Below are 17,621 nucleotides of genomic sequence, written 5' to 3'. Positions count from 1 at the left end.
GCATTTAGAGCGACACTTATCTCGCTGATAAACAATTTCTCGCCACTTAAAATTCTCCTAAGAACAAAGACGAGTTAAAAGGATATTTACTTGGGAAGGTCGTAAAAGAATGGAACAGGAGATTTTTTTGTGTGAATAAACCTTGGAAAAGTCACGTCTAACGAGGCGCAAATTAATGTGCTGCAAAGCTGCAATTCTGCCTTTTCCAAGGAAAAGACAACAGCAGGGCTCTCAGCGAAGAGGCGAGGCTCTGCTTTTAGACCAGAGACAGGCTTTTGTTACTATTTGATTATATAATTACCTAGGGTCATTATATATGCATTTGTATGATTTTATGGAAATCTGTAGAAGGAAAACAAGCCACAATTAAAGGAAACCATATAATGTAGAAAACCCTCAAGCAAGTATTTGGGAAAGTAGTGTTGCATAAGGTAAGAACATGACACAAAGGTATGAATAACAGACAATATTTATAGATCATGAAAAGAGTTCTATTAGCAGACCTGAAACTCGATGATGGCATTGTCTCGCTTACTTTACTCCACAATCAGCAAAGAAAACAGAGCAATAGGAAACAAAGCAGGGCCACTGAAATTCTGCAATTCTGGGGCTGCCACGTTTGCCACATAACTATTCATTTGCCACATTAGCCATTTAGTCCATCTAGTAATTTGCAGATTTTACCAAATTCCTCCCCCCCAAAAAAATATGTTGTTTCTATCTCAAGCAGATCAAAGTCACCAGACATGCAGTAAAACGTGTTGCTACGCAGCATAAGTTCCGTCACAGAAGTTGACCAGTCGCCTTTGAATTGCCTTTTGCTGTATTTGAGTGTCAAACTGTTAATATGATGTGAACCCTTTGCCCAGACAGTGGGGATGGGTGTAAAAAAAAGAAGGCAGTGATAATGTTACAAAATGTTCTGCAGTGCACTGCATAATTTGCCTTTTATTCCCCCATAATTTAGTCAATCCAGTCGCAGAAATGGACCATCCCCTGTTGCATAAATCCAGTGGTGCTCTTTAAGTGACCTTCTACTGATTACGGCCAAAGAGGTCACAACACTTCTACCTCTAATGAGGCTATAGGGTTACAAAATAGGCTCTACTCTTGTATCATTACTTCCTCTTGATTGCCTCTCTCCGGTCAGGGGTTCAGCTCATTGTGCCAATTTACAAATGTAATAATTTAATATACTCGCTGTTCCTCCTGATTTTTGTGAGGTGAGTGCTTTTTTATCTTTCCTGCACCCTGGCCTACAACTGGTACTCGTGGATGAAGGACAAGCTGCACATTCGTGCCATCAGCAAGCTGCCGGTCCCTTGGGCATGGGCGAGGTCTGCCCACTATGCTTGGGGACAATGCTTGTTGAGATCTGGGAGTCACTGCTACTGCACACCAGGGCCTGCTCAGTCCTTCCAGAAGTGGGATTGCGAACTTTGGTTTTGTAGGTCTGTGTTGCTGAGCTTGCCTCATGAACATAGTCCAGCCTGCTAACTGGGGACTTTGGGGGGCTGCTTGCTGTTTTTCTACTCTAAGCAGGTGCCTTTGCTCTTGGGATATCAGAGTTGGGAGAAGTAGGACCTTTAACTTGGTCAGTTGATTCAGTGCCTCAGGAGGACAACGGGAACTGAATGTCTGAGGGTCAGGTTAATGCAGATCTACAGACTTCTGTAAGCAACGAGATTAATTTGGTGCCGTTCTCTGCCTAAAAGAGTATGAACGCCTCATTTGATAAGCTACTGGCAAGGCTGCTCTCCATTTAGCACCTTAGATCTAAACACACCGAAGAATTTTATTCAACTGAGGGGTTTGAAGCTTCTACTAGTGCCTCAGCAACGTAGGAAGCCTTTGCAATACGAGGAAACACGGACATGCTTCTGCCGTCTCATTCTGCTGGCATAGGATCTCTGGGGTAGCAGGTTACCAGTCTATTATGTGGGGAAAGCTCTACCATTATTGATGTCCCTTTTGCAGGAGGGCTTTGTTCAGAATTTACAGGGGTTGCTTAACTTCAGATTGAATGCCATTCTACTTCTCAGATCATGCAAATGCTGTTCTTCCACTTTAATAGGGGGGAACATTTGTATTTTAGGATCTGCAAATTTATGGGCAGATGTAAAGGAATGAATGGCATTCAGACCTTCCCTCCATTTGAAATTAGCCAACCACCCTTACATAGGCCCTTAATGGCGTTTCTTCGAAGAAAGCGATAGGCCCCAATAAAGGTACATTTCATTCTTTGAAGGTTTGACAAGTTATTGGCTATTTAAATGCAGATGCTAGACGTATTTGGATGGCAGTGCCCCAGCAACCAATTAATCCCTGTGTGCTGCAGCTGTGGATACATAGTATTGCCAAGCAAGCTGCTCTATCAATGCTCGTGTCAGAATCATTGGGCCCTTTTAAATGGCAACGACTCGGAACTCAAAAAGAAGGTGGATAACGTATTGACCTATGAGGTTACTGGCTTAATTTTGGTAATAAGTCAATTAGGCAGAAACCTCTACAGTCTAGAGGTCTCAAAAGAATGTTAAGGGAGTTTTGAGAAAAGTTATCGAAAAGGGAAAAATAGGTCTACCTTTCACTTACCTCCAGGCCTCCTTCAGGTCTCGCTAGTACTTTTGCAGAGGAGTGCACTAACCACATTTTAATGACCATGTGAAGGGTGTCCTATCCCCAGAGGTAGAAGTGCAAGAGATCATAGTGGGCACAGCTAGTACATCCCAGCACAGCAGCTGAATGTTTTCCCAGATCTGTTGCCCAACAGAGAAGGGTTCCAGTCTTATCACCTTTATCAATCAGAAGCAAACAATGCTGGGCAATGCAAACCATTAACATGAACATCTCCACATGCCACATCTATTCAAACGAGTTATTAATGTCACAGAATTGAGAGAAGACCTCTGCTATTAGCTGCCCGCCTCAAAGTTATGGGCCTGAGACAAAAGCAAGTTTGCATTATGGAGGGAAGCCAATAAACTGTGGTGCATGCATGACAATACGTAGACAATAAAGCTATTAGTAACACGCATCCCCTACTCTCACCTAATTTAAAGAAATAAATATGCTAGATATATGTCTGCTTCGGGTACCCGTCACTGAACATAGAATTAAAACAAACAAGAATAGTTAGAGCCTGCATTTGAAGCATTATTATTGGCAGAGTCAATTTCACCTTTCCTGAGCGTGTTGTAATTTCTTAAAATCACCTGCACTATATGATGTTACCCAGAGTGTCAGCAGGTGCCATCATCACCAAACACTTCATTATGCAACCTCGGGTGGGTGACATTTTTTGTCTGCATCATGCTGGGTGCCCAATCTTTGATTCCTTCCAAGGTATCAATTTACAAACTGACCCTTTCACTATCAAGGGAGCTCATGTACAAGAGGGAGGGGAGAGGTAGGTGTGTAGTGTGTGTGTGTTGTATAGAGTGTGTGTGTATAGAGTGTGTGTGTATAGAGTGTGTGTGTATAGAGTGTGTGTGTATAGAGTGTGTGTGTATAGAGTGTGTGTGTATAGAGTGTGTGTGTATAGAGTGTGTGTGTATAGAGTGTGTGTGTATAGAGTGTGTGTGTATAGAGTGTGTGTGTATAGAGTGTGTGTGTATAGAGTGTGTGTGTATAGAGTGTGTGTGTATAGAGTGTGTGTGTATAGAGTGTGTGTGTATAGAGTGTGTGTGTATAGAGTGTGTGTGTGTATAGAGTGTGTGTGTGTATAGAGTGTGTGTGTGTATAGAGTGTGTGTGTATAGAGTGTGTGTGTATAGAGTGTGTGTATAGAGTGTGTGTGTATAGAGTGTGTGTGTATAGAGTGTGTGTATAGAGTGTGTGTGTATAGTGTGTGTGTATAGAGTGTGTGTGTGTAGAGTGTGTGTGTGTAGAGTGTGTGTAGAGTGCGTGTAGAGTGCGTGTAGAGTGCGTGTAGAGTGCGTGTAGAGTGCGTGTCTGTCTGATCACTGTCTACCGCACAACACCAATTAAACACCTTGTGTCAGGTTCTGCAAGTTAGTACCCATCAAGCAACTCAAGGAGGCAGGAGAGAGCAACAGCATGTGGCACTGACAGTGTGAAAAACCCTTTCTTAGAATTAGTCACTAGTGTTGCTTCACCGCAATGTCAACGGCTAGCAACAGCTTTGCCTTATTCTTCCATGGTCATCCTCTGTAAGCATTTTTGATCTTACAAATGTCTGCATTATTTTAATATATTAATGTAAGTATACCATTCACGTGGTGAATATGAATGTAGACTGGCATCGCAGACCAATTCGGAGTGAAGAACTTTTTTTTTTTTTTTTTATAGTAGAGGAATGGTATGCGAGCCAATCTCAAAAGAAATAATTCTGCTAAATATGGAGTTGTGATGAAGACTGCATGAACTAGACAAGCAGTAAGCGTTAACTTGTATAGAAGGTAAATCTTATTTAGGCAGGACTACAGAAATAGCTGCCTGTATTTTTGAGGACTCGACAGAGGGAGGGATTTTACTCATTTCAGAGTTAGAACACAACTGCAGGGGTGGATCACACGTCCAACACACATGCAAACAGTCCAACATGAGTGTCAATGTGCCTGCAGATGCGAAGCGGGCCACACCTAACGCAGTTCATGGTATTCAACCCACACTCTGGCTCGTGAATGGTGGAGTTCCTGTGCTTTCTGTATGCTCAGCTGCCAAGAATCATTTTTTGAAAGAGTGTTTTATCTCATAGATTGGAACGAGGAAGGTGTGGGCAAGAGAGATGTTAGCGTTGCTATAGCAACCATCCCACTTCATCTCGCGCCAAGAAATCTACTGAGATATTTTGGTCGTTGCAGTTGCAAAAATAAGTGCAGTCCTAGCATACAGTAAGTAAGGCCATGAAGTAGAGTGGACGCAAGGCATCTACTGCATTCACGCTCTGTACTTCTGGGACACAAGCTGCAGTGACCCGGTCTGCCATGGGCTGGATGCTCCGACCTAGTGGACAGATGCTCGACTAATCCATATAGCGTTCAAGGTTTCTGAAGCAGCCGAAGAAGTCTTCTTTCGACCATGTGTCCTGTTTTTGAGCACTGGCTTGGCCAGTTCTGTATATCTAGAACTTAATTTTCTGGGTGATGAGCACACAGTGGGTTTGAGAACTGATCTCTGAAGAGGAGGTTTGTCCAATGGGATTAATTCTCGCTATTTTAGGGTTATTCTCAACCTCAACAGTGACGATTCATTATGTACTTAGTATGCATTTGGCACCAGTGTCTTAAGTGGTTAAGGAAACAGTGGTCCTGCCATCTCTCAGATTATTATTAAAGACATAAGTTATCTTTTGTTGTGAAGTGAAATAACCCTTAAAAGTGCCATGTTCATTAACAGCTGTAGGGTTTTAGAGATGAAGGGAAATGGGTCTCTGTCATCATAAAAGAATGGACATTCTTAGAGCCAAGGCACTGAAGTGATTCTCTGAAGAGTGACCTATCCCGCATCATAACTTTGTATAAAGCCTAACTTTGGCTTCGTCAGATCCCTCGCTGCATTGCAGTATGGACTCACTCCATCGTGAAGGGTTTAGTTTAAAGTGTGCCATCTTAAGTAAATACATTATGGCCCGATGTTCATGCTAACCACGGACCACCTAAATGAAACCCATTTAGTATCATAAATGTAGTGTGAGGAACAAGAAGATGTGCAGCTAAAACTTAGCGACATTATGCGCCTGTTTCCTGATGGGTAGTACCAGTATACCCATCCTCAAAAGTGTATACAACAGTACAGATTGCATGTTAGTAAAAGCAGGGATTAAGAGTCTTTCAAATGATGTTCCTTCCATGGATTAGTGCTTTCTTTGAATCACCTCTACTTCTGTCACAAATCCAACATTTGTTGGGGGGGAGGTGCAATGAATGCAACCCAGTGCAGCTGCAATTCTGTCGCATGATAGAATGAGGCATGGCTGTGGATGCCTTTCTCCAGCCTGGTGGGCATATACACGTTGTATTTCATGCACACCTTGAATATTCACACACCTTTCACTTTTTCAAACTGAAAAGCTGACGGAATTATGCACTCTACCAAGTAATGAAGTGATGAAAAAACACAGCCACATTTTGCACTTAATTTTTGTTTTCACCTATGTAGGTCATATTAGCTAAACCATGCATCAGCTGTCAAGAAATGCCATAGGAGACCGGGATATAGCAGTAATACAAGGGCAACCCAATATGCCCAAATAGGAATCTGGGTATATATAGTTATGAGAGAAACAATGGGGCACTAGAAACTCATGAAGAAAAAAAACCAAAATTCGTGTTTAATAAATGATACTATAAAATATCATATTATGGTAATTGAGGAGCCACTAGCCTCTCACCAGCTAGAAATTATTTTTAATACCCATCAGATAGCTATGGTAAAAAAAAATTGCACATAGACAAATTAAATAAAGTAACAAAAAGTGCTCACTGTCCCCTGTGTTTATACAAGGCAAATAATACCAGTGACTCAAAGTGTGTAAACAAAAACACAAATGACCAACACACACACACACACACACACAATATTGATGGGCTGTGTATGACTACCATCCCAACTTCCCATCATAAACACATGGGAGCCAGCTTTACACCTTCCAAAACGGGAGGGACACCTTCCATGGCTGGAGACTGCTATATGTTATGTTCATGACGGGCAAAAGGAAAAACTCAGTGCTGTTACATTTGTAGATGCCTCTCGCCCAGAATACGCAAGCTTTCAACAGTACTTCGCCTTTGAAGTATAATCTCCCTACCAACTACATCGCAGGAGTCCCATCAAATTACTAATTGTTATAGACAGGGTTGACTTCTGGCTGGCTTTTATTGGCAATATCAATATTTTAATGTCCGGCCGGTACATAAATTTGGAAAATCACCTAAAGCCCATACTTTGACCCCTTATCAGAACACACTTTATAACAGTAACTATAAGAATCAAGCACTGTAAAAAGGGTTTTAGAGGTGCCTTAACGATCCTTGACTGATAATTAAAGTACATAAAAACAGAAAACCCATGTTAAAAATACATTTAAACGATTTATATCAAGCCATATTTAAGTACCATGTCTGTCCTTTAAGGAGTCTTCAAACGTGAATAAGAGCCCGAGATCTTTCTCTGGGAAAGTTAAACCCTACAAAAATTGTTTACATTTGCAATAGCCACGACATAGAAAGCACTATACGGTAACTCTAACATTCAATATTTGAAAAACCGGCTCAATAGGTCCATTAGTGCACTGGGTCTCAAGGGCCCGACTGATGCATTTTTTTTTTTTAACAAATTACTGTTCTAAATGCAAACGGGTTTGAAAGACTGAACCCGTATGGAATGCTTTTTTCCCCCAAATTAGTCTAATTTAACACAGCCACAGGAAAGCCTTCAAATGTAGCAGAGGAATAATGTAGGTCCGGCGCAATCGGACCGTAAAGTGTTGGATGAATCCTTGGATATAGGTTGCTCGGTGCCCGAGTAGCGAGTGCAGCAAGCGAGTGAGTGAAGCGCCACGTTCAACAGCCAGGGGTGCTGTCAACGTGACACACGATTGCGCCGGACCTACGTTATTCCTCTGCCGCATTTGAAATGTACATTCACAGCACCCCGCCTGTTGAACGCGGCACTTCACTTGCCCACTTGCTGCACTCGCTAACAAGTCACCGAGCAGCTCACATCCAAGGATTCATTCAACAGGTTACGGTCCGATTGCACAGGACCTACTTCATTCCCCTGTACCCTTGCTAATTTGAACCCCACGTGGACTGTTTGCCACGCCGACTACACAGGATCACGGCCCCATCCTTGTTCTGTCTTACACATTATTCATTCTCCCGATAGACCTTTGGCCACGCAACTTGAAGTGATGGTCCAATTCCAGAGGACCCATCCACCCTGCAAATTTGGCTCCTCCTCATCAGTGGATAACCCTGTACCCTTGTTGTACAGTATTCCTTTGAATAAAGTATCCCTGTCCTGATGATGACCTGGAATTGAACAGGTCGAAACGCCAACTGTCCAGCGTATACGGCATCATTGTGGTCTACTTAAACAGACTTAATGAAAAAACCCTCCTTGTATATAATCCTTATTGTGTTGACCACTATTTCTGTATATAATCCCTGCACCATTCAGGCTGTTTTTTCACCCCGTTGTGTCATTGCACCGTTCACTATCACAGCGCATTCAGTGCACAATTGTGTGTTTGTTACTTTCACATAAACTCTATTGTTGTGCTGAGATCACTACGTACAACAAAGAATTTACTTTCTACTGAAACTTTTTGTGGTCTCCCTTCTTTCCCTTCCCTGTGTGATTGGTACTCTCCTAGTACTTGCCCCCATAAATGATTACCAATTGAGGCGTTGTCTTTTAGTTACTATTATCTCCACAGGAGCAACCTTTTCCCTATCGAGAGAAAACATTGAAAGAAAAAAAAAACACATTGCACTGGTCCATGTATCCCTAAACGGCCTAGCATTAGCTGCAAGTTTATAATCCAAAAGACAAAGGGGTAGGGATGGAAACCGGATATCACACTGCTTCAACGCCATTGATGCCAACTGCTCATCCTATATTTCTTTCTAGTTATAAAGCAACGTTAGAATGTTGCTGCATTGCTATGTTTGTTTTTTTTAAATCCCACAAAAGACACAACACCCCCCCCCACAAACGGTCCTTTATAGTTTGATCAATCAGAGAAGGAACATTAGGATTTATAAAAGGGAAAAAATAAAAATTGCTCCCGCAAAATCCATTTGAGTGTCGGAATAGTAGCAAATATTATAGTCATCCATCTTACCTGTTTGCCATCCAGCGTGCAGAGCCTTTTGACAACACCTGAATCCAGCTTGATGGCGTCCGTGATGTCGGTCAAGACCTGCTCAAAGGAATGCGCAGTCTTCTTGTTGAGGAGGATCCTCACTGCTTTCCTCGGCTTCACTCCACTGCGTATCACAGTCACTAGCTTGGGTTTGATGAAGTCCTTCCCTTCTTTCATCTCATTTTTCAACGCTGTCAGGGCGGACAGGGACCGGGCAGATCCAGTCTTCACATTCACAGACCAATTTGGGTTGACATTCTTGTTGTAGTCAACTTTTCGGAATGGCTCATTTGATGCGCACACGTAACTTTCACCTTAGAAAACACAAAAACATTTTCATTTTTTGTTTGCTGGGCGTGATGAGGACATACATAGCACAATACTTTTTATATCATACAACGAACAACTTCTGCAAATGCTGCTTCCATGCACTGAATCCAATACACAGGGGGGATATTAATGCAAAAAAACTTACCAATAGCGAGGCATGTATTCAGAACCATGCTATGTGCTTTGAGAAGTTTATTTGAAAAGCTACCTCCTTCCACATCTTATTCTTGTATTTCTACACATTTGCATCCTTGTAAAATGGTCAATAACATCATTCAGATAAACAAAATCTAACTTCACCGACAGGGACTAGCAATGGGTTAACCAGGGATGAATTTCCCCAAGAGAATATAGGCCCACAATCCCTATTTCTCCATTCACTCAAGATGGACCACAGCAAAACATCAATTGAAAAATAACCAAAGGCATTTCCCACTAGCTTTAAGAGCAATTGGAGAGACCCAACAATCAACTGTCTTCTGGGGACATTAAAGAAATAGGATTTTTTTAAGTTTTCCCCTAAGAATAATACAGTATTTGGTTTTTTAAGCCGGTGAATTAATTTTAGCCATCAGCCATTTAATCTCTCTCTCTCTCTCTCTCTCTCTCTCTCTCTCTCTCTCTCTCATGACCATATTTCCTGGAATAAACATTCGCCTTTTGGACAGCATTTTTTAGTTTGAGATGATCTACTTTGAATGTCGAGATACCTAAATCCTTTTGACCTATTCAGAGATGTTAATTCAGCATAACAGTACGCTGAACGCTGTCCATCCCATTGAACTTTCAGCTAATCCATTAACATTCAAAATCATTTGTGTGTCTCAAACATGGACAAATAAAAGCATTCTGTCCCACAAAACACTTTGTAAGTCCTGTCCAGTGTTCAGCTATGGTCAGTGCTACTAATTACAGAAATGGAGTATAAATGAGCTACAGAGTACAGAAACAGACTCCTTCAGAACTTTGTCCCATACTACACCACCAGAGTCAATTTTGGTTTTCAACCCCGTGTTCACTAGGTGCAAACCTAGACCACCACAAAGGACTGGAGGAGCTCTAAGTGGCATGGCCCACATTCAGATTAACTGATGGGCTATCTGTGGTCTGTCAGCACCAGGTCAATGTGGAGTTCTTTGAGCTGTCAAGAAGCTAGCCAACCAGGACATAAAGAAAGCATCCCTGCTTCCCAACTCGATGGAGCACGTTGTCTTCATCTAAGTGATGTAGTGTTCTCCACAGTGGGATATAATCTGGCTTGAGTGGCAGGGAGACATGGTGAAGAGAAATGGATGATGGGCAAGATATTAGATGGCACATGGTTCAGCATATGTAGCTTGGTAAAGCACATGAATGGTCATGTGTCTAGTCCCACAGCTCTTATGGTATGAATGCTTGGGGTTCTGATTTGTGTGGTAAATCTTCAGCAAAGGTATGCCAAGATGTACTTATGGATGCATCCTGCATAGGTCTGGTGCTGTCCATATTCAAAGAGGATTAGTTCATGCATAATTGTTTTAGAACAGCTGTATATGCAGGGAAGATTCTCTGCCCACACCTTTGTTATTGACTGATCTTTAGTCTGCCTTCTGCTCGTGTCTGCTGACACATAGCCCTAACTCTTCCTTTCCCAGCGAACTCAAGTCTTTCCTGCCCACCGGGATCCCTCCTGCCTAACCCTCTTTTGCATTTGATCTGCAGCTCGGAGGCCATTTTCAAAATGGAAAGACATTGGAGCCAAGCCAGGGCTCGACTGTCTTCTCCTCCAGATAAGCCTATCATGCAGAACACTGAAGAGCCCAACCTGGTCCTTCAAAAGGATCAATATTTACCACGGTCATCAGGTGTTGCCAAGGACCACCCCCTCTTCCGTCAAGTCTTGTGGACCATCCTCCCGGCACGTTCATCCAAGGAACGTGAACTTGATTGTACTGGTTAGACTACTGGCTGCCGTAGGTACTGAATCATTCATGTTCCAACTCGGCAGCCCTGTGGACTCGCATACCTTAAACGGAATCAGTCTATCCTTCATGCTATCCTCATAGTCAAGTAGCAATTGTTATTAGCTATGGATATGTTACTCTTATCTTGCACACATTCGAATTTCCCACCAAAAAACATCTACAGTGTCCAAAATGTTGTCTGATGCATTCTTCATTGCTTCACAGGTGTCAATCAGAACTGTATTTTCCATAAGTATAGTTGATTACATTTCATACCTTGAATAATCAAACGATGCAAGGCCCTCACAACCAGCAACAATAATGGACCTCTTACAATTGAAGGAGCTTACAGTAAGTACAAAGGCAGAAGAGTGAGAATAAACCATATTTAAGAAGTAACTGGCAGGAAAAATCATGCACATCACAAATGCACGGACCCCTAACCCGGGACACCGATTAATGAAGATCACGGCACCTAAATCTTCCTAAAGTTATGGAGTCAGCTAGCTAAAGGATTGGAAACACAGTACTTGGGCTCCTGAAGGGAATACTCCCATCCTCCCTTTGAATAATATTTCATTACATTTGTGGGGTGGGAACGTTTGCGCTTCCACACGTATGACAAGCAAGCACACACCACTGCAACGCGATAAGATCTGTTAAACAGGTTACTTATGCCCCAGGTGATCCTAAAGCAAAGAGTGATGGCAAACACATTTAATCCTTGATGCACTTAGGGTTTTCATCATCAGGTTTTGACCCAACCTATGTGGTAATATATACAGGCCGATACATATGGTTAACTGTGATGTTAATATGCTTTAAACAGCGCTTGCAAATGAATAACAGTCACCAACATGTAAATGCATTAATTTAGTGATATTTAATTGTACATCCACTAAGTGGGTTAGTTTTATGAAGACACTAGAGGCAGAAGGTCCTCATTCAGTCAACACCAGAGCAATTCATGGACAGTCAGCCCACTGGTCTACCCAGTCATTTTGTTCTCCACCGTCCTTCAGACCAAACTTTCCAAGAAAAGAACAGATCATTATGCAGGGTGGCATGGGATGGGATTGGGATGAGGAGGAGGAGAAGACAAGGGGTGCTAGAAGGGTAAGGGGGATGATAAGAGACATAACGCACATCCCTTCTGTAATAGGAAAAACAGATTAAGTAGTGATACTACTTAAAAGAGAGGGAAGATGGAAAGGCAGAAGGAAAGAAATCGAGGGATAAGGAAGGGTTGGGGAAAATTGACAAAAAGACACTGGAGAAAACAAAAAAGAAACAGTTAGCCGAACTGGACAAATATAGGTTGCCAGGATGAAAGGGAACATCCGTGTACACTATCTCTGAACTTAATATGATCACTTGATGCCCTTGCAGACCACACATCCTCATTGGCAGCTCTTATTACAGAATGTTAATGTATACTTTGTTGTGTATCGACTGGTCTACATAATAATGGAGGGAGAATATAGGCTCTGGACCACATCGTTGTAGGAAGAGTTCCCTGCTACAGTGCCCACTGGTACAACCCAGTTTCTTAGCCGCACCAGACCCCTTTGTAGGTGGCCTTTTTGTGTCACTTTGGAACAAAGGTGCACTGTGTAGGCCTCAAATTACATTATCTTCTTACTGATCATCAGTGCACCTGCTCACATGTCAGCCACCCGGTAGCCACGCGCTGTGCATCCAATAGGACAGCTTGCACGTTCTGCAGGTGGCTGTACCCAGCCCGTCACGGGTACGAGACTTTGGACACCTGTGCATGACCGGTGCATAAGGATTCACAGTGCAACATGCTCAGCTAAATGTATGTACCTCTGCTGTTGTGCGTGGAAGGGGAAAAATGTACAATGTATCGGAATTATGTTTCTTAGGACAGCAGATTCAATCAAGTACTATGCTAGAAGCCCTCTTGCCAGTCAGGAGTCTGTTTTTCACATGGGCGTGGCTATCAGCGGTGCAGCGGCACCGGAGCCCAGAGGGGGCGGGGTCCACCGGGCTCACTCTGCCCTACATCAGCTGCCGTTTCCGACTTATTTTTCCCTTCGCGTGCCTGGGGTCTGGGTCCATCTATTTCTATGGGGGGGGGGGGACGTTTGGTGGGGAGGGGGCGAGGAGCTGCACATTAGTCAATGGGTTAAGAAAGAATGGAAATATGCAGTGGGGGGGATAAAGACATGAAAGGGTAAACAGAATGCAGATAACGGAGAGAAATAGGGGAGCGGACAGATAATGAAGGGCGGGGTGGTGCAGGGGATAAGGGAAAGAGGAGGGTCGTGTAATGGAAGGACAGAAATATGTATGCCGAAATTGATGGACATAACTGAAAAGAGACACAGACGAGGGTGCAGAGGTGCAGGAGGGAGCAAGTGAAGGGGTGGAGCAAAACAATGAAGAACAGGACTTACAAGAGAGAAGATGGAGGAGAGGAAAGAGATGCAAGGGGGAAAAGACAGTGAACAAATGAAACGGAGGACAGACAGGTAAGAAAAAAAGAAGACGGTTTACAGGTATAAAAGGAGGAAGGACAATTATGTGGGTGAGATGGAAGAAGAAAGAAACAGTTAGTTGAGTGGGCGATATAGGCAAAAAAAAACACAGCTGAAATGAGAGCAGAGAGAAATGACAGAATAGACAGAGGAGGGAATGACCAGATGGGAAGATGAGCAGAGATACAGGTGGGAGTGGAAGGAGGGAGAAAGGTAGAAATTAGTAAGATATAAAAAGTAGAGACGGACACACTGAAGATATACACTAAAGGATGTAAAGAGGTGTGGAGAATTGCAAATCGGGCACGAGAACCTAGAGATACAGGGGAGTAGAGGAAAAGCGCAAGGTGTGAAGCAGCTAGATACAGGAAAGAGCGGTGGAGAGTGCAAGGTGTGAAGCAGCTAGATACAGGGAGGAGCGGTGGCGAGTGCAAGGTGTGAAGCAGCTAGATACAGGGAGGAGCGGTGGAGAGCGCAAGGTATGAAGCAGCTAGATACAGGGAGGAGCGGTGGCGAGTGCAAGGTGTGAAGCAGCTAGATACAGGGAGGAGCGGTGGCGAGTGCAAGGTATGAAGCAGCTAGATACGGGGAGGAGCGGTGGCGAGTGCAAGGTGTGAAGCAGCTAGATACAGGGAGGAGCGGTGGAGAGTGCAAGGTGTGAAGCAGCTAGATACAGGGAGGAGCGGTGGCGAGTGCAAGGTGTGAAGCAGCTAGATACAGGGAGGAGCGGTGGAGAGCGCAAGGTATGAAGCAGCTAGATACAGGGAGGAGCGGTGGCGAGTGCAAGGTGTGAAGCAGCTAGATACAGGGAGGAGCGGTGGAGAGTGCAAGGCGTGAAGCAGCTAGATACAGGGAAGAGCGGCAGAGAGCGCAAGGTGTGAAGCAGCTAGATACAGGGAAGAGCGGCGGAGAGCGCAAGGTGTGAAGCAGCTAGATACAGATGGATACAGAGAATAATGGCGGAGAGCGAAAGGTGTAAAGCAGCTAGATACAGATGGATACCGAGATGCAGGGAAGAATGGCAGAGAGCGCCAGGTGTGAAGCAGCTAAATATACACAGATATCTGGAGGCTGCGAAGAGCGGTGGAGAGCTCAAGGTGTGAAGCAGCTAGATACAGGGAAGAGCGGCAGAGAGCTCAAGGTGTGAAGCAGCTAGATACAGGGAAGAGCGGCGGAGAGCCCAAGGTGTGAAGCAGCTAGATACAGGGAAGAGCGGCGGAGATCGCAAGGTGTGAAGCAGCTAGATACAGGGAAGGGCGGCGGAGAACGCAAGGTGTGACACAGCTAGATACAGGGAAGAGCGGCGGAGAGCGCAAGGTGTGAAGCAGCTAGATACAGGGAAGAGCGGTGGAGAGCGCAAGGTGTGAAGCAGCTAGATACAGGGAAGAGCGGTGGAGAGCGCAAGGTGTGAAGCAGCTAGATACAGGGAAGAGCGGCAGAGAGCTCAAGGTGTGAAGCAGCTAGATACAGGGAAGAGCGGCGGAGAGCCCAAGGTGTGAAGCAGCTAGATACAGGGAAGAGCGGCGGAGATCGCAAGGTGTGAAGCAGCTAGATACAGGGAAGAGCGGCGGAGAACGCAAGGTGTGACACAGCTAGATACAGGGAAGAGCGGCGGAGAGCGCAAGGTGTGAAGCAGCTAGATACAGGGAAGAGCGGTGGAGAGCGCAAGGTGTGAAGCAGCTAGATACAGGGAAGAGCGGTGGAGAGCGCAAGGTGTGAAGCAGCTAGATACAGGGAAGGGCGGTGGAGAGCGAAAGGTGTGAAGCAGCTAGATACAGGGAGGAGCGGTGGCGAGTGCAAGGTATGAAGCAGCTAGATACAGGAAGAGCGGTGGAGAGCGCAAGGTGTGAAGCAGCTAGATACAGGGAAGGGCGGTGGAGAGCGCAAGGTGTGAAGCAGCTAGATACAAGGAGGAGCGGTGGCGAGTGCAAGGTGTGAAGCAGCTAGATACAGGGAGGAGCGGTGGCGAGTGCAAGGTGTGAAGCAGCTAGATACAGGGAAGAGTGGCGGAGAGCGCAAGGTGTGAAGCAGCTAGATACAGGGAAGAGCGGCGGAGAGCGCAAGGTGTGAAGCAGCTAGATACCGATGGATACCGAGATACATGGCAAAGAGAGCAAAGTGTGAAGCAGCTAGATACAGGGAATAGTGGTGCAGAGCGCAAGGTGTGAAGTAGCTAGATACAGGGAAGAGCGGCGGAGAGCGCAAGGTGTGAAGCAGCTAGATACAGGGAAGAGCAGCGGAGAGCGCAAGGTGTGAAGCAGCTAGATACAGGGAAGAGCGGCAGAGAGCGCAAGGTGTGAAGCAGCTAGATACAGGGAAGAGTGGCGGAGAGCCCAAGGTGTGAAGCAGCTAGATACAGGGAAGAGCGGCGGAGAGCGCAAGGTGTGAAGCAGCTAGATACCGATGGATACCGAGATGCATGGCAAAGAGAGCAAAGTGTGAAGCAGCTAGATACAGGGAATAGTGGTGCAGAGCGCAAGGTGTGAAGCAGCTAGATACAGGGAAGAGCGGCGGAGAGCGCAAGGTGTGAAGCAGCTAGATACCGATGGATACCGAGATGCATGGCAAAGAGAGCAAAGTGTGAAGCAGCTAGATACAGGGAATAGTGGTGCAGAGCGCAAGGTGTGAAGCAGCTAGATACAGGGAAGAGCGGCAGAGAGCGCAAGGTGTGAAGCAGCTAGATACAGGGAAGAGCGGCGGAGAGCGCAAGGTGTGAAGCAGCTAGATACAGATGGATACAGAGAATAATGGCGGAGAGCGAAAGGTGTAAAGCAGCTAGATACAGATGGATACCGAGATGCAGGGAAGAATGGCAGAGAGCGCCAGGTGTGAAGCAGCTAAATATACACAGATATCTGGATGCTGCGAAGAGCGGTGGAGAGCTCAAGGTGTGAAGCAGCTAGATACAGGGAAGAGCGGCAGAGAGCGCAAGGTGTGAAGCAGCTAGATACAGGGAAGAGCGGCGGAGAGCCCAAGGTGTGAAGCAGCTAGATACAGGGAAGAGCGGCGGAGATCGCAAGGTGTGAAGCAGCTAGATACAGGGAAGAGCGGCGGAGAACTCAAGGTGTGACACAGCTAGATACAGGGAAGAGCGGCGGAGAGCGCAAGGTGTGAAGCAGCTAGATACAGGGAAGACTGGCGGAGAGCGCAAGGTGTGAAGCAGCTAGATACAGGAAAGAGCAGTGGAGAGCGCAAGGTGTGAAGCAGCTAGATACAGGAAAGAGCGGTGGAGAGCGCAAGGTGTGAAGCAGCTAGATACAGATGGATACAGAGATGCAGGGAATAATGTCGGAGAGCGAAAGGTGTGAAGCAGCTAGATACAGATGGATACCGAGATGCAGGGAAGAATGGCGGAGAGCGCCAAGTGTGAAGCAGCTAGATACACATAGATATCGAGATGCTGGGAAGAGTGGTGCAGTGCAAAAGGTGTACAGCAGCTAGATACAAATGGATACCGAGATGCAGGGAAGAGTGGAGGAGACCAGAAGGTGTAGAGCCGCTAGATACAGATCGATACCAAGATGGGGGCAGTGAGGGAGAACAGAAGGTGTACAGCAGCTAAATACTATTGGATAGCGAGACATTAGGGTCATCAACTGGCATGGGTGCAAATTCAGGACAGTGTAAAAATTCAGGACAAACGGTCAAAATTCAGGACAAAAATTCAGGACAAAACACGTTTTACAGACATATCAGAGGAGGTCGCACAATAGTATACAAGTAAATAGACAACCAAATTAAGTACAAGTCAAAATAAGTTTATATAAAGTTGAGACAATCGTGCACTTCACAGTTTTTCAGTATGAGCGCAGCTTTGCAAAGTGACATCAGGCCCTTGCTGCAATCAAGATTTGTGCAGGAGACGGCACACCACAAGCGGTCACTATAATAGGGCCCATTGCCATTCTATCTGTGATAATAGTCTGCCATCTCAGAATGGAAATGGGCCAGTCCACAGTCTTTGCGAGGTCCGGGAGGGGGGAGGGCTGCTGCAGGCAGCCTCAGTTTACAGATTAAA

The 17,621-nt window shown here is 45.1% G+C and overlaps 1 protein-coding gene across 5 annotated transcripts in view; it reads right to left on the bottom strand.

The window, feature by feature from the left end:
- Positions 1–17,621, bottom strand: part of DCLK2 (doublecortin like kinase 2) — a 378,330-nt gene that overhangs the window by 308,967 nt on the left and 51,742 nt on the right. For all 5 annotated transcript variants that reach the window (XR_014978130.1, XM_085641650.1, XM_085641651.1 and 2 more), the window contains exon 2: positions 8,809–9,143. Coding sequence is in view for 4 of the 5 variants with exons in the window: in XM_085641650.1 (XP_085497776.1) it covers positions 8,809–9,143 (335 nt within the window). In the remaining variant the exon portion in view is untranslated. The remainder of the gene's footprint in view (positions 1–8,808; positions 9,144–17,621) is intronic.

Source organism: Triturus cristatus, chromosome 2_2 (assembly GCF_964204655.1).
Source record: "Triturus cristatus chromosome 2_2, aTriCri1.1, whole genome shotgun sequence".
Taxonomy (NCBI): Eukaryota; Metazoa; Chordata; class Amphibia; order Caudata; family Salamandridae; genus Triturus; species Triturus cristatus.
This window is presented reverse-complemented; position numbering and strand designations above follow the sequence as displayed.